This window comes from Acinonyx jubatus, chromosome F2 (assembly GCF_027475565.1).
Source record: "Acinonyx jubatus isolate Ajub_Pintada_27869175 chromosome F2, VMU_Ajub_asm_v1.0, whole genome shotgun sequence".
Taxonomy (NCBI): domain Eukaryota; kingdom Metazoa; phylum Chordata; class Mammalia; order Carnivora; family Felidae; genus Acinonyx; species Acinonyx jubatus.
The window spans coordinates 21,352,268-21,379,478 of record NC_069394.1 but is presented as its reverse complement, the minus strand read 5'-3'; the positions used below and the strand labels follow the sequence as shown (position 1 = coordinate 21,379,478).

Sequence of the window (27,211 nt, the reverse complement as noted above, 5' to 3'; positions counted from 1 at the left end):
AGACCCAAAGTTTTAGAGTCTGAGTGTAGAACATCCTGAAAAGAAAGGATCCTCAAATCTATGTTGTCTAAGGGCAATTTTGAATTATCCTCATAACTTAGTAGCTCTAGTACAGACTGACTTATATCATCTAAGTTCTAAGCCGAGGAGACATTTTTGATATGTGATACTTAGGTTGTTCTCATAAACATGTTGGCTTTATTTGTGTATGAGGATGGCATTTCTTGCTATTTTCTCTGCTTTTCTAGTTACATTGAATTCTGGGGTAATCTGATTCTGAATTAAAAAGAGAAATTGGATGGTATCTTTCACGCAATTTGGTTGAGAGGTCAAACTGTTACAATCCAATCTTGGAACTATATACGGAGATTTGACAGTTGCTATAAATTTGAATGAAGTATATGGTTCATAGTGTTTTCAAAACAACTGTGTCGCTAAAGAACTGCATGGCTTAAATCCAAGGGGAAGAAGGCCTTTCCAGCAGAGATGACAACAGCTTGACTTAAGATTCTACTCTGATGAATATAACACATCCAACTGTTCTCTCGGGATAACTGCACACTGCTAACTGAATAGGCAAGAGACTGGCTCTATGCAGAATACTCAAAAGAAGTGTAATTAATGAGATACCATCTTTCATCTGGCAAATCTGCAAAGTTGTGTATGTGTGTGTTTTAATTATGATCCTTAAGGCTCACAAGAGCATAGCTAGAGAAGGTGTCCCCCCAGATGGCTTATGAGAGTCCAGACTGATGCATCCTTCCGGAAGGGTAATTTGGCAATGCTTATCATGAACCTAGACTCTGGCTCAGCAACAATCCCACGTTAAGGACTCTAGCCTAAAGAAATAGAGTTGTAGCCTAAGATACATGCAGAAACTCATTGCTTGGGTAAAGATATCTAGATCTAGATCTATACAAAATAAATAACTAGAAACAACATTAATAGTCAATAATAGTAGGTTAGGTAAACAAACAGAGATCCGCCAAAGGATGACATACAGAGCAAGAAAAATGAAAACAAGTGGCCTCGGTATTTTAGAGTGGACAACTAATAGAGCAAAATCAACAGGCCAGAAACAGGGCGCCTGGGTGGCTCAGTTAGTTAAGCATCCGACTCTTGGTTTCGGCTCACATGATCATCTCATGGTTCATGGGATTAAGCCCCATGTTGGGCTCTGTGTTGATTATGTGGAGTCTGCTTGAGATTCTCTCTCCTTCTGCCTCTCCTGTTCTCTCTCTCTCCCAAAATAAATAAACATTAAAAAAAAAACCCACAAAAGGCCAGAAACAGACTCAAAGATGCATAAATGTGGCATGTGACAATATTGAGGAAAGAAAACAATATGTTGGGACAAACTACACAATAATCTGTCAAAAAAGAAAAAAGATTTTTCAACATGGATCCTATATATGATCATATATATAAAAGTAAATAGGATTAAACAGCTAAATGTAAAAAGTTAACCATTATAGTACTAGAAAAATATAAGGGAGTGTGTGTATAAATTAAATTATCGGTCAAAAGATCTTTTCTAAACAGTAGTAGCAAATGAAAATGCCACAGATGAAAAGATTGCCTCATAATAGAAAGGGATACTACAAGTTGGGGGAAATATTTGCAACAAGAGAGTCAGAGGGTTAATATTTTTAGTAGAATAAGCTCTTAAAAATTAGTGAGAAAAAGTGGGACAAAGTTGTGGCCATTTCTATTTCTTTGTGAGTTGCCTAAGAAATATGAAAAATATTCATTCTTACTAATAGCCTAAGAAATATAAATTAAATAATAATGATTTATCATTTTGAAAGATATAATGTCCAATATTGGTGAAAGTGAAAATTACCCAAAATAATAAAAACAGGTCCTCTCATATAAGCTGGAGGGAATATAAATTAGTTCCATTCTATTGCAGGAAAATTGACAACTTATTAGAAATCTTAGCATTTGTCACATTCTTTGAACCAGGACTTTCAATTCAAGGAATTAATCCTCAGGAAGTCATTTTGAACCTGCACAACAATTTGGTGCTGAGACTATTTGCCTCAACAATGCATATAAATATTTAAAAAGCAGAAACCACTGTAATGTCTTCAAATTGAGGATAATTAAAGAAATTAAGTGATATTATGAATGGAATATTACATGGTCACTAAAATCAGTATAGAAACATCTAACATGACAAAATGTTAACAGCATATTATTAAAAGCAGAAAAAACAGATTATAAACAAGTTTAGATTATATGTATAATCTAAATAAATTATAATCTAAATAAATTATATATATAAGTTATATATATATGATTATATATTATATATATATATGATATATATATATACACTGTGAAATCTTGGTTTGCGAGCATAATTCATTCTGGAAATATGCTTGTAATCCAAAACACTTGTATATCAAAGTGAATTTCAAGAACCATTGGCTCAGCTGTGATGATGTGACATTTGGCATCACGTACTAATATTGCAAGACATCACCCGTTCGTCACGTTAAAGTTTAGTAGAAATGTTTGCACGTCTTGCGGAACACTCACAGAACAAGTTACCTGCAATCCAAGGTACATATGGGCTCCATGTAGGCTCCATGCTCAATGTGAGGCTTGAACTCACATTGAACAACCCTGAGATTAAGAGTCACATGCTCAGGAGCCTGGGTAGCTTAGTCAGTTAAGTGTCCAACTCTTCATTTCAGCTCAGGTCATGATCTCATGATTCGTGAGTTCAAGCCCCATGTCAGGTTCTGCACTGACGGTGTAGAGCCAGCCTGCTTGGGACTCTCTCTCTTCCTGTCTCTCTCTGCCCCTCCTCTGGTTGTTCTCTCTCTCTCTCTCTCAAAAATAAATAAATTTACCTTTGAAAAAAAAAAGAGTTGCAAGCTCTACCAACCCAGATAGCCAGACACCCCTGAAAGACTATTCTTTAAATTAAAAAATGCAACATATGTATAAATTCACATAGAAAAAGCCAATATATATGTGTTTGTGCATACCTATACATAAATAGTGATTTTGTACCGGGAAATGATTTTATTTGTATGCTTTAAGTATTTTCCATTATACATGTACTTGTTTAAATAAAAAGCACTCATTCCACAAAGAAAAAGAATTGACATTCAACTTTCCTTAAGAAGGGCCCAGGAAGGGTCTTGGATGGAAGATAGGATAGAAAAGTAAGATCTATTATATATTCAAATCTGCTGCTATGAACAGAAGAGAAAATGCAATCAATGTTAAGGAGTAAGAGCTTTGCTTGCAATAAGGAAGCCCTTGGAAGCCATTCTGACCTTGTCCCCTTCATGGACTGGGCCTGGGTCCTAAATAGCCCTTTTCATCTAGGTCCAGGATGAAAAAAAAATGTGCACCATTCATGAGAAGACTCTGACCAGAGCAGGGGCCCAGGCTAGGCTCGGGGCAAGTAAACACCCCACTGTGCTCATGGCATGACCAGCACAGGCTGTGATGCCCAGGATGGCAGGAGAACAGTGTTGTGGACAAGACAGGGTGATTTTCAATTTTCCTTGGTACTACTGAGACTTCTCAGTGTATGCTACAAATCCCATTAGCTTCTGGAGCAGTAAACACTTTTCCAAAGTAAATACTCCAAAGTGAGGCCACAAATGCCCCCGTTGCATTATGCGAACACCTCAGAATCACCTCAATGCTGTGCCTCACGAGAGGACCTCTGCTCTCCTTCCTGCAAGCCTGTAATTCATGAGTGTGCAGTTTCCTAAATCTTTTCTTAGCTTTTTATGCTAGTGTGGTGTAGCCTCGGGCCATCACTATCTGTTCTACTTCCAAAGGTTTTAATCATCTCCATGCTTCCCTCTCCTTTTTCCCTCCTGCCTTAATAAAAAGCAACTTACAAGGGGCACCCATATGCCTAGAAGATTTTCTGCATTCATAAAGTTTAACACTTTCTGCACCAGAGAGGTTCAATCCTGATTTTCTTCTCGACACATCCTGATGCTGGTTTCTTCTCGACAACACTGATGCTGGTTGGGTTGCGCAGGTGGGGTTGAAAATTACTTTTGTTGTACCCCAATGCCATTGGTGTCCAATAAACTGCTTATATTTTTAGAATGCTAGAACATATTCCCCTACTTGGTCATTATTGGTTTTCTAAATGAGGTCCAGAAATATGTCTTCAAAGGATGTCACTGAGTGTGAAGGACAGGAGGGTAGTCATTAACCACATACTGCTGAAATGATGTAAGACTGAGCCAATCTCTGTGTCAAGGAGTAGAATTTCTCCTCATGTCAGTTTTCTCCTATGGAGCTTTGTTAGGAATGGAGGGATTTGCTTGGGCTTGGCAGGGCAGGTAAAAGAGGGTTAACTGACATATCCAAGTACATAAAATTCAGTTTTGTCGCATTTGACTCAATTACACCTCACCAATAACAGACAAGAAAGCCAACAGAAGTGTATAAAGGACCATTATTCAAGACAAAGAGCTAAGTGGTCTCACTTACCTCTAGTGTAGTTAATACAATCTTCTCAACTGAAGAAAAATAAGCCTCCCACAAGAATTGTGTCTGCTGTCTAAGTGCTAGGATTTTATCCTGATGAATAGACCTGATTGTAGAAGGAATCTGTAACACAAGGTGAACACATAATAACTAGAACTGTAAAACAATGAGATACCATTTGATCAAAATAACCCACCTGGGTTAGGCTTTTATACTTCATAGCATTCAGGTTCTAGTGTACAGATCTCCCAAAAATCACCAATCCTTAAACTGAAATGCCCTTAAGAAGGTGTCAGGTACAGACAAACAATACTTACTGGGGATCAGCTTTAACCACCTTTAATGCATGGAAGTTAAAGTTACCTCTAAGATTTGGTAGCAGCTTATCAGTTGTTCAGGGTTCCACAAATCCTCAGTCCTGCACACAACCACATTCTATAGAGAAAGAAGCTATCAGCTTTGGGGAAAGGCTGGAAGATATCATCCTCCAAACACTTCCAAGACATGCCATGCCAGGGACGACAAATGATCTACAAAAGGGCTTTTAAGGGAATGTCTTTGAGTCTCTCCATTTAATCTGCAGCTGGACAGTCATTTCTATATGCACACACCTGCTATCTCACCCTGAGAGCTCTTCTGCTCCCCGACCTCTCTTCCTGCCTCTAGCACTTACCCCAATGATCTGCCAAACATCATCCATGTTCAGCCATCACTGTTCTCTACCAGGCTACATGATTTTAAAGGAGAGATCTATGTCCTGTCCATCATGCTACACATTTTAAGGCTAGAAGAGTGATTTTTATTCAAGAAATAAGAGTTAAACTGAACATGGCTATCTGAAGCCACCATAGGGATATCATTATTTTTTACCAGCAATATAGCTTAATGATTAAGCACAGGGACACCAGAAGTTAGACCAAAGTGGGATTCTTGGCTCTAACATTTACCAGCTGTGTTTTCTTGGACAAGTTACTTGATCTCTCAAAGATTCTATTTCCTCATTTATAACATGGGGATACTGTACGAACATAACAAGGTTGTAATGGAAATTATCTAAGTGCTTCGCACAGTGCCTAGAACATGGGAAGCTTAATTAACATAGCAAATTATTACTACCACTATTATTATTATTATTTACATAAGGGTCAAAGTTGGATCAATTGCTGCCTAATGTCTGCATGTGAACTTGCTTGGATCTGGAGCTCTGTCTGACATGTACTTCCTGGGTTTCTGGTGAGTTTGCTGGGCTTGCTCCCTATCTTCACCTATAGTTCAAGGTCTATTTCATTTATGGAGTCTATACCCTTAGAGGAGAGTCCTTGTGATTAGCAACTGCTCTCTTGTGCTCACCTCTTTCTGCATGCTTGCTTTGCTAATGTGTAACTAATCAGACAGATGTGGGGGCCTTGGCTGAAGTAGGGATGCTCTGTTAGCTGCTTTAATAAGAAAGTTACTCACGGCATTGTGACCAAGACTGTATCTGAATTTCCACTAGGGGAGAAGGAGGTGGTAGCACATTTTTTGACTTAAGACTATTCTTCGAAGGAGCAATGAAACCGCCTCACAATAAGAACACAAGGACAAGCTCACTTGCTTTGGCAATATCCTAAAGCAGATACCAAATCTGTGCCCCAAAGTGTGTATCTGGATGCCCACCACTGAAGAAGCATGGAGGCAACAGGTAAAGGAAAAGCAATGGCAGGCAAACATTAACCCAGAATCAGAGCTCAAGGTCAAATGGAAGTAAAATACCCTTGGAGAAGGCAGAAAAACCATCCATATTATGGATCCTTGCTACGTCAAAGACTATTTTTATTTACTGAGAAAATTACCAAGATTGCCAAAAAAGACTAGGAAAAAGCTACCATGACCAATTTCATGATCAGGTTCTCTTCTAAATGCCAATGGTATTTTCTAAGAGTCCTATAGGTAGACTTCACTGTTTTGTCATGATCACAGGAAACCAGTCCATTAGAAAATGCCAAAAGCTACTGCCACTGTGTAGTCTCCAGAAAACTAACTGGGCTGAAGTTATGAAAGAAGAGAGGGAATATATACATTAACCTACCAGTACATTGCCCTCTTTTATAGAAGCCACAACTTGATGTTGGGACATCAAATAAAATACATGCTACCTGTTTGTACGTATAATATAAGTGACAGCCCTTTGCAAAGTGCTCTGGAAGAGAATTCCAAGTGACTGAAAAGACAAGAGTTCCAAGTTTTAATGGCATTTGGCTACTGGTTATTAATCTGCTTGTCCTGAGAGACAGGTATATGCGAGAGTGATAAATTAATTCCAATTTGGCCGGATTGTTCAGTGTCGCAGAACTCAATGAAGTCTTAATAAAAGGTCACGTATGGCAACAAAACTAATGGAATCTACCAAAATAGATATAGGAAAGCAACATTCAGCTCTCCTGGTGACATAATGACAAGAATATATTCAAATAAAAACATCCGAGCTGTTCTAAAACAAGAAACGAAAAATTGTAACATAACAACATTTCCCAGAGCAGACATTTGGGCTCGGTGCCAGCCCTTTACAACCATTGTCAACAACAGTGCAGTGCTGTTCAATATGGAGGCAGCTGTGCAAAGACAGACTGCGTACGAGATGGGAGAACGAGAGCAAGTTTGGGTGGGTGCAGGATCGAAAACAAAATCTTCAGAGTTAAGCCAAAAACTGCTGCGGAAGGTGAAACACATATCACCTTTGGTGAAACATTAGAAGCTGGACAACTGCACTCAAGTATCCCGGAATGCCCTCCTGTCCAAGACAAACTCCCAAGTTATTCACATCAAATTCACAGGAGCATTGGTAAACAATGGGAGATATTAGGGCTGATGTTTTTTATTCCTTTTAGTTCCCAAACTTCCTGTAATGATCATGTATTATTTAAAAAAAAAATCATAAAAAGGAAGAAAGAGGCAACGTGGAAAGGACCCACACAGATCAGTTTTGTCTGGCCTTTCATGAGTCAATGTTTTCAGCATATGCCATTCTGCCTGGGGAGGATTTTGCTAGGTGACATATTCTTCTTTTGTGTTGGAGGTCCTAGGGGCCATAGAGTGATCTACCTGAGTACCAGAGAGAGCCATGTTTTGGGAGCTGTGTTCAGCTTGGCTTGCCTAATCCCTAGCGCTCTTGATTACAGGTACGTCACCCATTACTTTAGGAAGACTACTGTGTTACTTCACCAGCCAGCTAGCAGACTGGCCAGCAGCACAAGCAGAAGCAACAAGAGAGTTAGAAACTCAATTTTCTTTTTTTTTGTTTTTTAATGTTTCTTTATTTTGAGAGAGAAATAGAGAGCAAGAGGGGGAGGGGCAGAGAGAGAGGGAGACAGAATCCCAAGCACATCCCTGATGTGGGGCTCAAACCCACAAACCATGAGATCATGACCTGAGCAGAAATCAAGAGTCAGATGCTTAACTGACTGAGCCACTCAGGTGCCCCAGAAACTCAATTTTCCCAATAATTTTTTTTTTAAAGCTAGGACATTAAAAAAACCATTCTACCGTATTGTGGTAGTTCAAGATAGAGTATATACTGCCATCAAAGGAAAACATTAAAATATTCTATAATTTTAGAGAAAGGCATATGACAAATTATGTGGAACCTACAATATTATTACATGAAAGGGCTTTAGAAATCCTCAGTGACTGACAATTACTGCCCTTGGATTTCTCTGTATCATATTCCTCTCCCCAGGCAGCTCCTGAGAAGTTCAAACTTTTATTAGGTATCCTTGTAGAAGACTGGTTGACCATATATGAGTGGATTTATTTCTAGGCATTCTATTTTGTGCATTTGGTCTGTATCTCTCTCTATATGCCAGTACAATATCATTTTGATCACTGTAGCTTTGTAATGTATTCTGAAATCAGGAATTATGATGCCTCCAGCTTTGTCCTTTCTCAAGACTGATTTGGTTATTTGAGGTCTTTTGTGGTTCCATATGAATTTTAAAATTAGTTTTCTACTTCTGTAAAAAAATGCCATTGGGATTTTGATAGGGACTGCATTGAATCTGTAGATCAATTTAGGTAAGATGACCATTTTAATAATATTAAGTCTGATTTCTGCAATACAGGAGAACATGGATGAACCTGGAGGATATTAGGCCAAGGGACGTAAACCAGTCACAGAAAAGACAAATGCTGTATGATTCTACTTACCTGAAGTCTCTAAAACAGCCAAATTCATAGAACTAAAGAGCAGAATGCTAGTTACCAGGGTTGGGGGTGAGGAAGAAATGGGGAGTTACTAATCAGTGGGCATAAAGTTTCAGTTAAGCGAGATGAATAAGCTCAAGAAATATGTAGTACATTTCCCCACAGTCAGCAATAATGTATCGTGCATTTAAAAATAAGAGGATAAATCTCATCTTAAGTGTTCTTGCTACAGTAAAATAAAATAAAATAAAATAAAATAAAATAAAATAAAATAAAATAAAATAAAGTAAAGTAAAGTAAAATAAAATAAAATAAAATAAAATAAAGTAAAGTAAAATAAAATAAAATAGAGATCCAAATGGCAACAAAATACATTTAAAAAACCTATTTTATCAGAGGCCGCTCTTTTAAATATACATGTTAAAGATTAACACTGCTCAGGCTCCCAGACCAGATCATTTGAGCAATGATAACACTAATTATACGAATCAACCCTAGAGACCTCCCTCTTTCTGAAAATTAATCTGAAGGCAATTATAGAAACAAGGGAAAGGAATATGGTACAAAAGCTCTCTTGCATCATTTCTAAAACTCCTGGATAGGGAAGAGGATGGGTGTACACCTCTTCTTCCTTTCAAGTTCATGCCCTTCACCTGCCACTTCTCCTCTTCCAAATATATTCCCTAGACCTGGGCGGATTTTGTGTTGGAAAGTGAACAATGTCATATTAAATGACTTCATATTCGCCACGACACAGGCAATTTTCTCCTGATAAAATTTTCTTTTATAGAGCTGACCTTTTGGATTCATCTTCTTTGAAAGTTTGGACGGCGGCAGCAATCATACACTCATCTGCTGAAGGCTGGAGCCCCTTGCTTACCTGTAATAACAATCTCTCATCGCCTATGACGGCAGCTTGGTTCCAATTAATCACTTCAGAGAATGGCAACTCCCATCCATTGCTGAGCATCACAGGGACACAGGCAGCCTGGGTGAGGAAGGGGGCATTCATGAGTGTGAAGGAAGCAGGAGGGGGACATTCCAATCAGAGGTGACATCAGTGCAAATTCAATTACTGGCATTTCTTGCGTGGATCCTGGACTGCTTAGTCCAGAAGAAAAGTAAACTTACGGGGGTGCCTGGGTGGCTTAGCTGGTTAAACTTCTGACTCTTGATTTTGGCTCAGGTCATGATCTCACAGTTTGTGAGTTTGAGCCCCATGTCAGGCTCTGTGCTGAGGGTGCAGAACCTGCTAGGGATGCTGTCTCTGTCTCTCTCTCTCTGCCCCTCACCTGCTCATGCTCTCTCTCTCTCTCTCATGCTCTCTCTCTCTCTCTCTCTCTCTCTCTCTCTCTCTCTCTCCCCCCCCCCCTCAAAATAAAGAAAGCTAAAAAACCAAAAAGGAAAAGTAAGCTTATATGAGTTATCAAGTCATGTGAAGGCTGTACATATCCAGCCAAGATTTTAATGTTTGCAAGTCTTGCCCTCAAATGCTAAAACCCCATTTCTATTCTAGTACATGGTTTGGCTGACCTTACCTCCATGGAGACGGCTGGCCTTGTTTGAGAAGTTTTATTGATGTAACAAAATCGTGCACCAACAATATCCTAGCATAAAACCAACCTTGAATATAAACAGTTTTGTCAATGTAACTGCCACAAGTCTGCTTGTGAAGTGGTTTATCCCACTGTCAGGTGCAACAAAGAGCAAAATGGGGTTTGGCATTCCTCATGAAGCTTTTTGTGGACTTAACTATTACAGGGTGTTCACCTTTCCCTTGCTGTGCAAATATCTGAGCCAGAACCTTGTTCCGTGTCACTGTGGAGGGATCCAAACCACTGTCGTAACAATGTACTGTCTGCACAGTGATCTGACAGCCAAGAAACGCCAGGCTAAGGACACGGGTCTGGTTCCAAAGCAGAGAACAATTTGCTTCGTGCCACATCCGAACGAGGCTACCAGAACATTAGTGACCGTATGCTTCACAGAACACAGAGCGCACTGGAAAGGACCTTAAAGAAAAGGAAGCTCTTCTGTTGAAGGACATGACAGAATGGCATACGTTACGGAGTACTGTGCAAAAAGCATAGATTCTGGCAAGGTGCAGAACATAGAGGGGGAAGAACAGAGAGGCCAAGAGGTAAGGAGTGGAGGAGGAGAATCTTAGCTGGGAGCACGCTTTCTCGAGATCCAGGAGGGCTGGTTGCAACTCTCAGGTGGTTAATGTCGGACAAGTGTCTCATCAGGTGAGGCGTTTCTGCAGAGTGAGGTTAATGAGCAGAACCTCACACAGGCCCCGGAGCTGCAGAGCCTCAGAATAGCTGGGCCAAGTGAATAGCATGACCCATTGTGCATCACTCTTGGAATTTAGAGGCACCAAGAGATGACTGAGGAGGATGGGCAGAAAAGACAATTTGCTTTTTTTTTTAATTAAAAAAATTTTTTTTAAACATTTATTTTCAAGAGACAGAGATCGAGTATGAGTGGGGGAGGGGCAGAGAGAGAAGAGAGAAGGAGACACAGAATCCAAAGCAGGCTCCAGGCTCTGAGCTGTAAGCAGAAAGCCTAACATGGGGAGCGAACCCATGAACTATGAGATCATAACCTGAGCCGAAGTTGGACACTCAACTGATTGAGCCACCCAGGTGCCCCAAGACAATTTATTTTTTGGAAGTACCACCAATAAGCCATTTTCTTTCTTTTTTCTTTTCTTTTCTTTTCTTTTCTTTTTTCTTTTCTTTTCTTTTTTCTTTTCTTTTCTTTCCTTTCCTTTTCTTTTTAATGCTTACTTTTGAGTGGGGGGAGGGGCAGAGAGAGGGAGACAGAGGATCTGAAGCAGGTTCTGCACTGACAGCAGAGAGCCGATGTGGGGCTCAATCTCACAAACTGCGAGATCATGACCTGAGCCGAAGCCAGATGCTTAACCAACTGAGCCACCCAGGTGCCCCCAATAAGTCATTTTCTTAAGCCAGTGCTCTTGAGACCGGCTTCCAGGAGCAGAATAGTGTCTGCAAGGCTGCTGTTGGGCAGTCAGATCCACCCTCTGTCGGCAAACATGTCTCTGAACACCTCCTCCTTGGTAGTGAAACCGTTTAATCTTCTCAGGTCCAAAGACAAGGAGTGAATCCTCTTTCCGCCCCCTCTCTTATAAAAAATGTCACAGACTTTCTTGGGGAAACAGATTCCAGGTGTTCAAGGCAAACTATGCATTCTGCTTAGATCCCTGCAGAAGGGTTAAGGTTAAACCCACCCTGACTTCAGCCCTCAGCCCTATTCTGGGGAGGTCTCAGGGTCTCTTACCTGCAGAGCCTCCAGGAACCTGAAGGACCCAAGCCTGCGACCACGAGGAACCAGACAGAAAGTGGCATTGTGCAGCATTTCCCGATAATCATACCTAGAAAGAGAGGAGGAACAATCAGGAACAATCAGCAGACGAAGACCCGTGAGGAGAGGTGGGGTGTGGGGAGGGGTCAGTGAACATCTGCGGGTGTATACGTAACATGGAATTACCCAGAGCAGCTCAGGAGACACGCTGGGCAGGCAGTTCTCACTTCCCCTTTGGGGAGTGGGGGGTGTTACATGAACAACAAATGTGAACTTTCACGAGGGGCAAAGTAGTTAGGGTGTTTTGCAAGCAGTACATGAAAGGCAAGTCTGATGTTCCCAGTAACAATTTGGCTTGCCCACGGTTTGCTTCCAAAAATCAGATTTTTTGTGTCTTGATGAAATGTCTTGTCCCCATGAGCTTAAAAGCAAAAGATCACAACGAGTAGTTCTTGTTTAATGCCATGTCATTCAGCAAAACTAAGACTGTCCTTGTTCCCCACCCCACAAAACCATGCTGTTAAAACCTACCCAGGAAACCTCCATTACAAGCACAGAACATTTACTTTCTCCTTCAAGCTGGAGTTTCTACGTTTAACCAAGAATATGCAGCGATGCCAGACAAATACTCATATACAAGAATGGATAACATAACTTACAGCGGAAACACAAGAGAGACAGAAGGAGCTGGCCTAAGAAATGTGAAAATAAGAATAACAGGAGAAAAAAAAAAGCATAGCGTGGGGTGCGGAAAACCAGGGTGCAGAAGAGAGGATCGTTTCTTTTACTCAGATACCACTTGACGGTGCAACACGGTTCTTGCGCTTGAAAAAAGGCAAAATATAACATGAGCGCCGGCTGTCTCTTTAGGCTGGGGAGGTGCAGGAAAGGCGACAAGCATTTCATTTTGTTTAGGGATATCCCCTTAAAAGTGGCTTCCGCAAACACATTCCTAAACACGCAGTTTCAGGTTCATTATGAGTTTAAGCAAACTTGGGGAAGCAGAAATGGCTCGTGCCCTGTGCAAGCCTAGATTCTCAGAGCTAAGATGAAATCACTCTCATTTTTCAAGAGCTTGCAATGCTCGGCAGACAGGTGTGACTTTGACAGTAGCATATGTCACCAGCATTTTCTGACTCTAATAGTCTAATTTAATCATAGCCTGAAGGCATCGGATTCTTCCCTCCTCGTTTTGGGATACTGATATATACATTTATATTTTTAAAGTCCACATCTATTTTTATATTCTCATACAAACTAGGCATATGGGAGTAAGCCAATTTTCAATTATAAACCCGTCATTAAGAAGAGACATCATGCAAAGGACCATTTGCTTAAACAAGCTTGTACAACTAATTTGCACAAGAAAAGGTCACCATGAATGGATTAAGATTATCTCCATTGAGAGTAAAATAAAAACCCTTGCTGCATTAATTAAACTGCAAAATAGACTTGAAAGTAGAAAAGATTTTTAAGAGGGCTCAAATTTGGCTAAATAAGAAATATTAAATTATGATGGTAATGCCTTCTCCTTTGCTCACCAAACACGGGGAAGTAATTGATAAGTATCTTCAAATTCAACTGTTAAAAAATGTCTGGCTCTCTCCCTTAACCAATGAAGAGGGAAATATGTGCACACACACATATACTTATAAAGTTTAAACTCAAATTGTTTTAATATAAAAAGGTCAAATATACTTCAGACTACAGCAAAGTTTAGTAAGTGCCCAGAATAGAAACCCCTGAGGGATTAGCACAGAAGGTCCTACACCCTCATCATTAGGCTGCTAAAAATGTAGAACCCTATTAATGTTCTGGATTGTAACAAGTTTCAAAGTTGCCAGTTGCAGAATTTACTTTGGGGAAGGAGTAGAGGTAGAGAGAAGGCAGAAAACTTACAGCAAAAAAATCACCTGACAGTTATTCTAGGGTGTTGGTTTTTAAGTGGTGGCACAGGAGTATTTGCTGATGTAGGGGATAAAGCTTACATGATTGAAGCTTGTGTTCATTCATACAGCAGGTAAAGGGAGATGTGGGATGAACATCCTTGCCACTAGGTAGCTGTGACATTAGGAATAAAACACATGAGCACTCCGGACCTTACTTTCCTCATCAGCAAAATGACTAGAGATTGTCTGAACACTCCATTATTCTTTATGTTATTTTTAGGTGAGGAAGAAGAATCTTCTGGGGTGCATGGGTGGCTCCGTCAGTTGATAAGCATCCGACTCTTGATTTCAGCTCAAGTCATGATCTCACAGTTCATGGGATGGAACCAGTGTAGGGCTCTGCACTGAGTGTGAAGTCTGCTTGGAATTCTCTCTCTCTCTGCCCCTCCGCCTGCTCATGGTCACACACTCTCTCTCTCTCAAAATGAAGAAACAAACTTAAAAAAAAAAAAGAGAGAAGAATGTCCTTTCAGAATATCCCACTGCTCCAAAGGTTTCCAAATCCCTTGTATAAATGTATGTGTGCATATATATATATATATATATATGTATATATATATATATATACACATACATATATGCATATATATGTATAAATATCTGCTCATGTGTATACAATGTATGTTTAACACATAAAGACATATACGGAACATGTGCACACAAAACTTAGAACAATGATTTTCAGACTTCTAACCATGCTCAGTCTGTCAGCCAGCCTCTCTTCTGGGCTCTAATGAGAGGGAACCTATGAATGGATAAGTGTGTTCTAACTGAGGGAGTAATGATACCCTGAAAGGGGGGGTAGTTTTCCCAGGCGGGCCGCACTTGTGTTTGGTGCCCTCCCACTCAGCCTTTCTGGGACCCATCTCTCCGTTTTGGTGTTCTCACACACCCACATCTACCTCCTTCTCGATGCTTGAACTCATTCAATTTTTTAGTCACTGTCTCAAAAAACACTATGTCCCAGGCCCTGTTCTAGTCCTGCAGATGTTGTGCAGAGAAGACCCTTCTCCAGTCACTAGGCTTATCAAGGAATCATCAAGGAATCATCTGATAATTAGGAGAGGCTGATCAGAACTCCAGGTGTAAAATTACCTGGAAATCTGCATTATAAAGTACAACACTCGAGAAGACTGGCCTTGCAAAGGGAGACACTAAGGAACTCTGGACACTCTCCCTAACAAAACAACAGTTTAACTGGTAAAAAATATTAAAAAAAAAACCCCAAAACCAAAAACCTCATTCATTTAAATTTTCTGGAAATTGTCCTAAAGGTCTAATGACAAATGGAAAAACATTTGTTCGGGAGAAGCTACAGAATCTTGGCAAGAACACTGAGTGTCTGTGGCGTTTGAACCATGGTCTGCTCCATTACCAACCCCTCCCAGCTCTGCTTCATAGAAGCTCCATCTCAGGCAAGTTCAGTCAAGAAGGCTGGGCTCCTTCTCCCACAAGTTGCCATCAAGAAAGTGAAAAGACAACCCACAGCAAAAAGAAAATATCTGAAAATCATTGATCTGGTAAGAGACTGTTATCCAGAATATGTAAAGAATTCTGACATTCAACAATCAAAAGACAAATAATCCAATCTTAAAACAAGCCACGGATTGACTAGATATTGTTCCAAAGAAAATATACAAAATGCCAATAAGCACAAAGATCCTCAACATCATTAACCGTTAAAGAAATGCAAATCACCCACGAGGATGGCTATCATCAAAAGGACAGGTGAGAACAGGTGCTCATGAGGCTGAGGAGAAATTGGAACCCTCGCATATTCCTGCCGGGAATGTAAAATGGTGCAGTCACGTTGGAAAAAAGTTGGGCAGTTTCTTTTAAAACTAAAAGTGGGATTAGCATATGACCCAACAATTGCACTCTTGGGCATTTAGCCCAGAGAAAATGAAAATTTATTTTCACGCAGAAACTTGTCCATGAATGTTCACAGCAGTTTTATCCTTAATAGCCCCAAACGGGAAACTATCCAAATGTCCTTCAATGGGTGAATAATTCAACAAACTGTGGTACATCTACAGCCTAGAATACTTCTCAGCAATAAAACGAAATGAACTATCGATACACACAACATCCTCAAGGAAATTATGCTAAGTGAAAAAGCCAGTCTCAAAAAGGTGAATACTGCCTTATTTATTTATATAGCATTTGTGAAGTAACATAATTTTAGGGATACATAACAGATTAGTAGTTACGAAAGGTTAGAGATGGGGGAGAAGGACAGGCAGAGAGAGGACAGGTCAAGTGAGGGGGACCGGCTTCTCAGAGGGATGAATTCTCCCCTATTAAGTTTAGAAGTGTAAATCACATCGGAATCATAAACATCTTCAAAATGAGAGGTAATTAACACATGATATCCTAAGCAAAAAGGTAAGTAGATAGGGCAGGCAACTAATCTCAGACACCTTTCCACTTCAAGTCAATAAATGGTTTTGTTACCCTCTTCAGATGGGCATTAAGTTCCCCATTGTGTAGGTGGTGATACAGAAGTTAGAGCAGTTTTTATAAATGGCTGCAAAGAAAAACGCAATAAAGTGACACGGCCTGAATTTAACCTAGAAACCAGGAACCACTCTATGGCCGTAATAATTTTTGCCTTAAAGTTGTGCCGAATAATGGATGGGATACACCCCATTTAAAATGGGCCCTGTAACAATGCAAAATTGAAGTCCTTCCCGCCCATATGAAACACATTGTAGCTGGCGGCAATTCAGTGTACCCGAAGAAGGGGGGGTCAGCGTGGCAAGTGCAGGGTTCCCCAAGTGCCTTCCCCCACAGGAACATCATCCACACCCCCTGGGAACTTTGTGGAAATGGGAATGCTCAGCCCACCAAGGCCCACTGGTGTAGAAACTCCAGAGGAAGGGCCCAGAATCCTGTTGCCAAAAGCCCTCCAGGTAATTAGGACGCATCCTAAATTTTGTGCGAAAAGCTCACAGAAAATTTGAGTTAAGAGGTCAGGAACACAAAGCTTTGTGGGTTAAGCAGCTTTAGACACAGCCAAACCTGGGTTCCCCTTTGCTATTTACAAGCTGGGTGATCTTGGGAAAGTTATTTGACGAAATCTCAGGTTTCCTGGTGGGCAAATGGAGATACTTCTACTGTGAGGCTTAGCTGGTACAATTTAACTGAAGCACGGGCATATCCTAACCCATCCATAAATGGTAGCTATTATCATTACAGCTGAAGGAAGGCAACAGATATAATGGAAAACAAAGCCGACCTGAAAAGTTAGAGGACCTGGCTTGAGGAACCTGGGTTCTGGATCTGCCACTTCCTGTATGGCCCTGTGTAAAAGAAGTTCTCCATGCTCCAAAGCAGTTAAGATCAAATGAGATCGAGTCCGTGCCCTATAAACTGCAATGCACTAGGCAAACTGTAAGCTGTTGTGGTAAATTACATCGGGACCAGAGGAATAAAAACATTAAAAAAAAAAAAAAAAGAACAATGAAAAAAGAAAAGAAAGAACAGATTCCTCAAGACAGAGCCAGAGACAAATGTGGAACAGACCCTTTAAAATAAAATGCAAACAGAAGCTGGGAATCACAACAGAACAGCAGCTTCTAATTGAAAGGATTTTGCCTTATTTTCAAAAGCTATACAGACAAGGATGCTGCCGGTGCAGCGTGCCCACCGGCCGTCCCGTGCTTCCCTCAACCCCTCTGTAGCACACACAGTTGCCATGTGAGCCTGCTTTTTGCTAATCAAAGAATCAAAGAGGGTAGGGAAGAAGCCAAGCGATCCAGCCTCTCATCTCTGTAGTCACGCAATTCCAGTCTCCCCGTGATGTTGCTACAGTTTGTCTCAAGTATTTATTTATAAAGTGAACATCTACGCTATCTGTTCCCTCCAGTCCCCATCCTCATAAGTACTTAATCTTCTTTGCTTACACCCAGGTTTGAACTGTATCCTTTAGGAGAAAAAGAAAGAAAACAAAACCAATGTATGGCCGCTGTAGTTCCATTAAGTACACTGGATGAGGGAAATAAAACAAGGTCCTTAGCACCTCCCCTGTGCTTTCTTTCACTCACTCAAACAACATTAATTAGCTGAATGCCTACCATGTGTCACGCATTCCTCAAAGAACCAACGGTCCAGGGAAAAGGCAGATGTGTTATCAACTGATTGTTATTCAGTGAGGGAATATGATGATCAATGATTATTATTTATCGGTAGGATGGAGGCACGAGGTGGAGATTATGCAGAGAAACAACAGCGACAAGTTGGCTTTGGTGGGGAGACTGAGAAGCAGGGATGCCTCCAGGAGGAAGGGAGACGGAGCTAATTATTAATGGAAGAGCAAGAATCAGCCTGGTAAGGCTGAGAGGAGGCAATCGGCATTTCTGGGGGTAGAAACAGACAGCGGGAGCAAACACCAAGATGAGAGAACCCACCGCAGTTTGGGGAGGGCGAGGCAGTGGGGGAGGGGGGAGGGGAGTCAAACTACCAGTAGGGTGGGGTCCCACTGGGAGGACAATGTGTGGTATCTCCTGGAGCTCAGACATAATCCTGTGTGGTGGATTGAGTCACTGAAGGGCTCAAGCAGAAGAAGGACACGCTCCCAATGGCATTCTTACAACTTGATAGAACACAACTTCACAGGCGAGTGCTTAGTGCAGACAGTCTGATAACCTTGCCAACAATGCAGGTCACAACTATGGAGCCATAAAGGGCTCCACTTCCACGCTTTCTGATACCAAAGAGCCTCTGCCTTCCACCACACCATGCTGCCTCTTTGGTCAGCTCACACAAATGCAAGGTCTGAAAGTACATTCTTTCTTTCTTTTTTAGTAATCTCTGCACCCAACATGGGGCTCGAACTCACCACCCCAAGATCACGAGTCACGCTCTCCACTGACTGAGCTGGCCAGGCGCCCCTGAAACGTTTCTTACGGAGCGAATCCCTAAGCAGTTCATCTAGTGTCAAGCACTGGTAACAAGTGGCTACCGCTAAGAGGACCCTTTCTCCTCTACTCAAAGCCCTGCATCATGTCACGTGAGCAGTTCGGTCCAAGATGGTGCTCTGTTTTTATTTACCATGTTGCCTTAGACCCTTTCTTGGACTTCACAGATTCAACACGTAAAATTTCAATGACTTTTGAGAAAACCCAAAGCCCATAACATGTAATAACATGAAATTGGCCCAAGACACAAATTTGAACTGAGAAACATACCTTTCAGTCAGAAAATGGGTCCAGTTGGCCACTATAGTATGGCTATCTGTTGTCACGTAAGCATACATACAGAGGAGAACAGGCCCCCGTGGTCTTTGAGAATTCGTGGGACACGCTAAGCCTCAGTTTCTTCACCACTTGCTCACACAGCTCTTGTGCACATGAATGAACTCCATATGCTCCAGTGTTGGGTAAATGACCAGAGCTATACTAATGTGTGGTACTGGCCCAGGCTGACCAGATTGGCTGCAGCCTCAGGGACATTTACTGCCCCGCAGCCGGAAGGCACTTGCTGTGGAGGTGCTGTGATTCCTCACATGGGTACATGGGTGATTCTTGCCTGGAGCGCTGCCTGCTGCCAGAACCTCAGGGGCACCCGGTCATGCCATAGGTTAGGATGCGATTTCTCTTTAATGCTTCTCAAAAGGATGCTGCTGGCCCCAAGTTTCCCAATGCAGAGAGCAGTGGTTGGCTACAAGGAGGGACATGCATCTACATCCATCCTTCACACTTGAAGGGCATCCTTCACACTTGAAGGAGAAGACCATCTCCTCTTTATTGTCCATTTAAAATCCATTTCAGGGGCGCCTGGCTGGCTCAGTCAGTGGAGCATGTGACTCTTGATCTTGGGGTGGCATGTTTGAGCCCCACGTTGGGTGGAGAGACTACTTAAAAATAAAATCTTAAAAAAATCCATTTCAATGTAGGGAAGGGATGGAGGTTAAGGTTTTGCAGGCTCTCGTTGGGGCATGAGGCCCCATGGGAAGCCGGACTCTTGCACACATTTTCTCACCTAAGCCTCGCAGCCACACTAGGAGGTAAGTATGGTTATGCCAGCTTCTCACAGGGAACAGGAGTCAGAAGACACTTGGAATCCAACACCCCATCTGAACACGCTGGATCCTAACCCCTTATCATGTCAAAATTCCCTTACACCATCTTTACCCTAGCTACTGACAGCTCAGAACTGTAAACCTGGACCATGTGGTAATCGCCACCTGCATATACTAATGAATACAACAAGTGCTAGATGCATCTCTTATTTCAAGATGGGAAGAAGACCATCTTGGTTCCCCGTCATTAAATAGCAGCACAACGGCTAATATGTAAAAGTGATAAAATAGGACAGTCGTGAAAGGTAACATTACAGTAATGACCACCTGCCCCCTCCCCCGCCACATACACATGCTGATTACATGTTCCCTGTGTGCAGGGCAACAACCTGTGCTCATTATTGCACTTTATCTCTACAAGCACACGTGAAATGGCCCCATTTTACAGATGATGAAGTACAGTAGTAAAAGTTTTATGAGACTTGTAGAAGGAGGGCAGAATCCACAATATGCTCTGTTGTCTCTCAGGGCTGCCTAGAAGGAAGGAGTAACACGGGGACAGCAAGGGTGAAAACAAAGAATTTCCACCACATTGTGCCAGGTGACCCTGATCTCAGCTGTCTGGCGGGGTGAGGTTTTAGAGCACCGGTTTCTGTGCTCAGCAATAGCCAAACTCAAACGGCTCCAAGGTAAATGCAATTCCAGGACATGTGGGTCTCATCAATTCTCTGGTTAGAAATAAAGCATTTCTGGGGCACTTGGTGGCTCAGTTAGCTGAGCCTCCAACTTCAGCTCAGGTCATGATCTGGTAGTTTGTGAGTTTGAGCCCTGCATTGGGCTCTGTGCTGACAGCTCAGAGCCTGGAGCCTGCTTTGGATTCTGTGTCTCCCTCTCTCTCTGCCCCTACCCTGCTTGCACTCTATCTCTCAAAAATAAACATTAAAAACAAAAAAGAAAGAAAGAAAGCATTTCTGAAAATGCTACACAAAGTGCTACCTGGGTACAGGGGGACAGAAAAGGGAGAGGCCATAAAAAAAGCCAGCAGCAACAATGACCTCAGGTGGATAAATGGGTCCACAAGAGGTACACCAAGGTCTTGGCTGCAGGAGCTAAATGTCTTCTCAGTTCCCAAGGGCCACTGGGAATCCCGAGGTTATTATCTTACCATTAACTTTTCACCAGGCTCTGCACCAGGGAGACTGGCCAACGGGAGCGGGGCCAGGAAGTGTGGACTGAAGCTGAGAGTGCCAGCACGGAGTATCCGTCCTAAATGGCAGCTCCCCGCGCCACCCCCCAGCGTCCCCCCCGCCCCACCCCGGACAAACCGAGTCTTAGGGACCAGAAGCAGGGGCACGTCCCCTCAGCACGGCCCTCTCTCCTTCCTCTGCTTTACATGCATTGCTGGAGGAAGCCTCGCTGCAACCCTGAGTCTTGGCCAAAGACCCTCTTGCTGCTCACCCAGCGCCCTGGTCTGACCTGTCTTCTGCTCACCTTGTATTAAGTTGCCTGTTTTCTTGTTTTCCTTTCATTGGACTCCAGGAGACAGGACCTCGGTCCTACTTGCTGTTGAACCAGCCCTTCCCCCAGGGCCTGGCCCTACAGGAGCCACTTGAAAAATAGTAAATGGATGGAAAGTGTCAGCATGCACTGGTTTGCATTTCGGGTGCAGCGGGTGCGAGATCAACAGAGAGACCAAGAGACGCAAGCCCCTCTTCATTACGATCATCTCCATTTAGCTGTAACAAACATCTCTGTGTGTGCCTGGTCTTCCGAGGACGACCTGCACTTCTCTGTTGAGGCTGAGCCCAAGCTAGACAGTGGAAAACAGGGTCTTTTATTTAACTATTTTTTTCTCTTCCTTTTGTACATTTTCTATCCCTTCTTCTTTGTCTTTATTTCTAAAGGCCTGGCAGTTTGTTAAAAGTTTCATTTTCTTTCTGCACTGTGGTGAGGGTGGGGGATTTGTGTTTCACCAGCCCTGATAAATAGCATTATTTGCAAATCGAGTCAAATGTATGGGCAGTGCTATTCAAAGTGAACCTTCTCCTGGTCTTCCTCCACGTCTGAGCTGAAGGAAAAAAACCCCGAAAACCAAAAAACAAACACGGTCCACCCTCCTCCTGGCTTCATCACGACAAACACTACTTTGGTCCAAAGGCAAGGCCTCCCCATCCCCCAAAGAAAACTGGGCTCAACCTAGTGTTCTGACCACTTCCATTCTTGAGCCAAAACATTCTTTCCTGCCCAGCCGGACTTGGTCAGCCCTGGGATTAGGAGGATGTCTGGAATTCCTTCTGGGCTGTTCTCGTCACCACGGAGTGGCTGCCCAGTGGTGAATACGACATGCCCTGCATTCTTCGTCAGCCCTTAAGCCTTTCGTCTGGTCCTTGCACTTAAGTGATTATAAAATACCTTGAGAATCCAATTACAGTTAATGAAATAACAGCTGGCTCGGCCAACCTCACCTTCCTAAGTCTGCTCCTATTTTTGCCATTCCTGGGCATCTACCTTCTGACTTTGACAGTCAGGGCCAGCTCACTTCTGGGACTCTTCATGCTGAATAAGCAAATGAGGTCTCAGAATTCTGCACAGGTGAAGACGGTGCATCCTCAAGAAATTATGGGACACCAACATAATATGAAAGCTGCGTGAAGCTAGTTAACTAGGGAAAGTTTATTCTTTCCCTCTGGGTATGAGAATGTATAAATGTCCAGGTGCATATGGGTCCATGGGACATACAAATGTGTGTTATGGTTAATGACCTGACGGTGCATATTGTTTATTTACCAGAACACCCTCCCATGAGGGGTTGGTCATTGGAGACTGGAAAGGCCCATAAACTCAGATTCTTCTTCCTTTGGAAGAAGAACTATAGTGCCTGGGGGATAGAGTCTGAGCTCAGCGTCACTCCTCCTTCCTCCTCCAGCTGGCTCTGGTCAGCTCAGCTCCTCTTGAGAAGCTAGCCAGCTCCTAGGTGGCCTCATTTTGGGAAGAGGCTGTGAAACAGAGGAAATTTAAGCACTTAATAGGGGAGGGGTAGACCAGATGGCCCTAAGATGCCTTCTTGCTCTGATATTTGTTCACTGGACACATGAATCCTGAGCAACTCCTCTGTGCCAGACAGCACACTGCGCTCAGGGGAAACAATGGTGCCCTCAATGGTTTTTGTAATTACACAGGACCCCCCGGTCTCTTCACGCCCTTCCCTAGATCTCCCTTAATTCTATTCCTTTGGGTCTCCACATGAACAGAGCAATTAGAAGCATGCTCTGGTTCATGTTAGTTTCAGGTCAGAGTAAGTTCAATCTTTATGGGTTCAATCCATAGAGCAACCAAAGTTACCCTTAAAATGTTAACTCCAAGGCTGAAAACCCCCCAGTGGCTCCTCATGGCACTTAGAATAATATTCACAACCCTTGCCATGGCCAACAGGACTCCGTGAGAACTGGCCTCTGCCCACAGTTCAGACTGCCCTTCTCCTCACTCACCAGCTACTGCTATACTGCCCTCTCAGCTTCTTTACACACAAATCACTCATCACCATCTCCTGGGCTTGTACTTGCTACGCCCTCTGCTGGGAACATTCTCCCCAGTCTGCCCCAGATGCAAATCAGCCTTCAGATAAACAGTACGTCTTCAGAGAGGCCCTCACAGACTAGCCTGTGTTCCAAACACTCACTGTCCCATTGCTGTGTTTCATCTCTGTCTTAGGATTTACTACGGTCTGAATTCACCCGTTTTGTTGTTTTACAGGGTCACTCTCCTTCTCCCTAAATATAATATATACTATATATATATATATAATATATATATATGTGTGTGTGTGTATAATATATATATTATACACACACACATATATACACATATATTATACACACACATGTATGTATGTGTATATATATATATATATATATACACACACACACACACACACACACACACACACACAATGAGGAAAGGGGTTTACCTGCTCTTATTCAGCCCCTAGACCTGTGCCTGGACCGTAGTGACCTTAAGAAATATTTTTTGTTGGGCTGCCTGGGTGGCCCATACCGTTGAGCGTCCAACTCTTGATTTCAGCTTAAGTCATGATTCCAGGGTTGTGGGATCGAGCCCAGTGTCGGGCTCTGCAGTGAGTGTGGAACTTGCTTAGGATTCTCTCCCTCTCTCTCTGTCTTTGTCTCTCTCCCTCTGTCTCTCCCTGGATCACGCTAACAGGTTAAAAAAAAATTTGTTGTTGCATAAATACCATATCTCTCATTCCTCAAGGGATAATACTCACGAGGCCACAAAGTGTCCCAGTTGCTGGCCATGCTTGTGGCGATAACCCACAGGACAACCTTCTAAAAGAACATAGAGAAGTTCTTGTTCGTCTTTTTTGTGTGTGTGCAATACCAGCCTCATCTCTCCGGTTAATGTTAAGATTCATCAACTGCTCTAAATGCCATCTTCTATGAAAGCAAGATCTCATTAAAAATGTCTGTGGAGAAAAAAAATTTTTTTTAAAAGAATGTCTTTAAGAGAGGCTTATGTAGAGTGATAGGATGAAACCTGCATGAACAAATATTAGAAACTATAGTTTCTGGTCTTGACTTTGGCATTAACGGCTTGATTTTAAGCAAGGCGCTTTGGTTCTAAATGCGCACTTGTTTGTAAGATGGTGCAATCATACTAGTCTTGCCTGCCTAACGAGGTCTACTGATGATCTAACGGGACAGAGTGCATGAGAAGTTTCTAGAAACTAAAGCACGTAGCAACATCAGGGAACACAAGGAAAGAGGCTTCTTGGAATGGTCTGCATATTGTGAGGCATAATGGAGAGGACGTCAGAGGTTTGGTGCTGTTTCGTTTCCTTTCCTCTTTTTTGAGTCCCAATTATTATGGCCTCCACCCCAAACACATTCAATGCTTCAGAAGTGCAGGTCATTTTCCAGAAGAAGCATCTGGAATAGCTAATTTGTTACCAAAGCCAATGATGAAACACGCAGGACCCTAAAAGGGTCTGGAAAACCGGCCATGATTCCCAGTGCTCTTCTGTGTTAGTTTTCAGCAATTAGCCAATCAGTCTGTTTTCAGAGTATGAATCTGTAATGAAGATGGCTCAGAACTCTTGGCTACAGGGCCCTTAAAGAGAGAGCAATTCTGTCACATGGAACCTCTTGTTGCTTAGTTTCCACTAAGGTATCTTGGCTTTTAAATAAACCGTCAAGTAAAACTTGGCATCAAAACACAAAGTGAGTAACTTCCTTTGTAGAAGAGCTGACAGCTCGGTGGTGTGTCAGATAGATAGCTGCTAAGAGTCAGCTCCAAAGGCGGCTGCATCCTCTCTGGAAGGGAGCTGGTACCATAAACTGCCTTCCTTGCTTGGGGTTAAGTCAAAGCAAAATTTAGGGATGCTCTTTATGGAAAGTTAACCCTGCAACGCCGATCGACCACATCCCTCTTCACGAGTGTTGGTTTTGGAATTATAAAAGTTTTGGAGGTGTGAAAACATAATTGGAAAACTTTTTTTTTTTCCTGCTTAAAGGGCTAATTGATTTCACAGGTGTTTAATTATCATTTGCTGTGAGATAATACCTTGTAGTGCCATAAAAAATGGATTTAATTTTCGAGTGCCTGCAAAACCATTGCCAAAGCCAAGTGAGAGCTAAAGCTAGATAATTATTCTATAAATCAAACACACTGCCTCCTTTCTTTGAAATTTTTAATACTTGGAGATAATGATATCTGACAACCTTGAAACTAACATGAAAAGGATTTTCCTGCCAAGTGCCGAAAGGCGACCATCACAGCATTTTAGGCGGCCTGGTTCATTAACAGTGACTCAGACAGCCTTAAGGTCCTGCCTGTGGGCTTCCAAGACACGCCAAGGGTAAGGGCAATGGTGTATGTCATGACACAGTAGGTCTCTACCAAGATCGAATGGCCACATGTCCAATAAGGTCTACAACAACAACAACAACAGGGATAAAACCCAAACCACCATTACCACCATTAGCACAAAAAAACTGCCTGAAAACAACTGTAACTCTCTAAGGCCAAACTCAGAGTCCTGGAACGTGGCAAGCGGAGGTTTTTCAACTTGATCAATGAATACTTTCCTATCTTATGCTTGCGGCACAACACTTGTGCTTTCTGTAATAACAAGGGAGAGAAATCATGAAATCAAAAAAATGTTAACAGCTAGAAGGCACCACAAAGATCATCCATTCCAAACATCCCAGATGAAAAAAGCGAAGCTAGGAAGAGGTCAAGTAACTTGCCCAAGATACTACCACCAGGGGCAGAAGCAAGATAAAAAGGTTAGTTCAGAGCAAGCGGAGAAAGAAAGAGACAGCTTGAAAATAGATTTGGAGTTCCAATCTCATCCAAACTCTAAAAATAAAAGAAGGAATTTTTTAAAAGGGAAAAAAAAAATCATTCTGTAAGAGGAGTGGCTATTTCTTCAACAGAGCCCAGTTTCCGTGGAAGTGCCGAAGTTGCCTTAAATAACCGTATGGGAGTTTTAGTTGGTGCCACGTTAAAAATTTTTTTTTCTCCAACTTTTCTCCAGAAGCTGCTGCAGTCATAATATGTTCCGTGAGATTAAGTGTGCTTAAATGCTTTAAGAAAGCAGGGCAATCTGGTGGGGCACACACACACATTAAATTTATTTAATTTAATAAATTAAAATTTATTTAATACCTGTACACAGTGTGTGCGCACCGGCAAATCACCATACAGTACAGATTTTCAGGTGGTCCAAGTTGGCCTTTACAGTAGTGGTTGAGGTATTAGAAGGCAAAATGCAGCATCACTGGTGTCACTCCTGGACACTGTGCTTGGGGCCTCATAGTAAAAATGGAAGCTCAGTACACGTAGGCAGAGCAGGGAGGGCAAGAAAACATGGGTCCCAGCACAGACTAAAAGGGGTTGGATGGACAAGCATTCAGGGGGACTGGCTTGGAATTGCAATGGAATTCTTGCTATCGATAAAAATGATGATGACAATTAGGGGCGCCTGGCGGCTCAGTCAGTTAAGTGTCTAACTCTAGATTTCAGCTCAGGTCATGATCTCACAGTTCTGAGATTGAGCCCCTTGTTGGGCTCCATGCAATTCTCTCTTGTTCTCTCTCTCTCTCTGCCCACCTCCACCCCCACCCCCCCATTTGCCTGCTCGCGTGCTCTCTCTCTTTCTCCCTCTCTCAAGAAAAGATGATAACAATTAGAGCTAACATTTCTTGTGAGCTTCTTACATGCTCAACCTTCTGCAAAGCACTTT

The 27,211-nt window shown here is 42.3% G+C and overlaps 1 protein-coding gene across 1 annotated transcript in view; it reads right to left on the bottom strand.

Moving 5' to 3' along the window:
* Window positions 1-27,211, bottom strand: part of EXT1 (exostosin glycosyltransferase 1) — a 285,506-nt gene that overhangs the window by 23,091 nt on the left and 235,204 nt on the right. The window contains exons 2-4 of the mRNA XM_015072857.3: window positions 11,956-12,049; window positions 9,536-9,643; window positions 4,480-4,599 (exon numbers count right to left, since the gene is read on the bottom strand). Coding sequence (XP_014928343.2) covers window positions 4,480-4,599; window positions 9,536-9,643; window positions 11,956-12,049 — 322 coding nt within the window. The remainder of the gene's footprint in view (window positions 1-4,479; window positions 4,600-9,535; window positions 9,644-11,955; window positions 12,050-27,211) is intronic.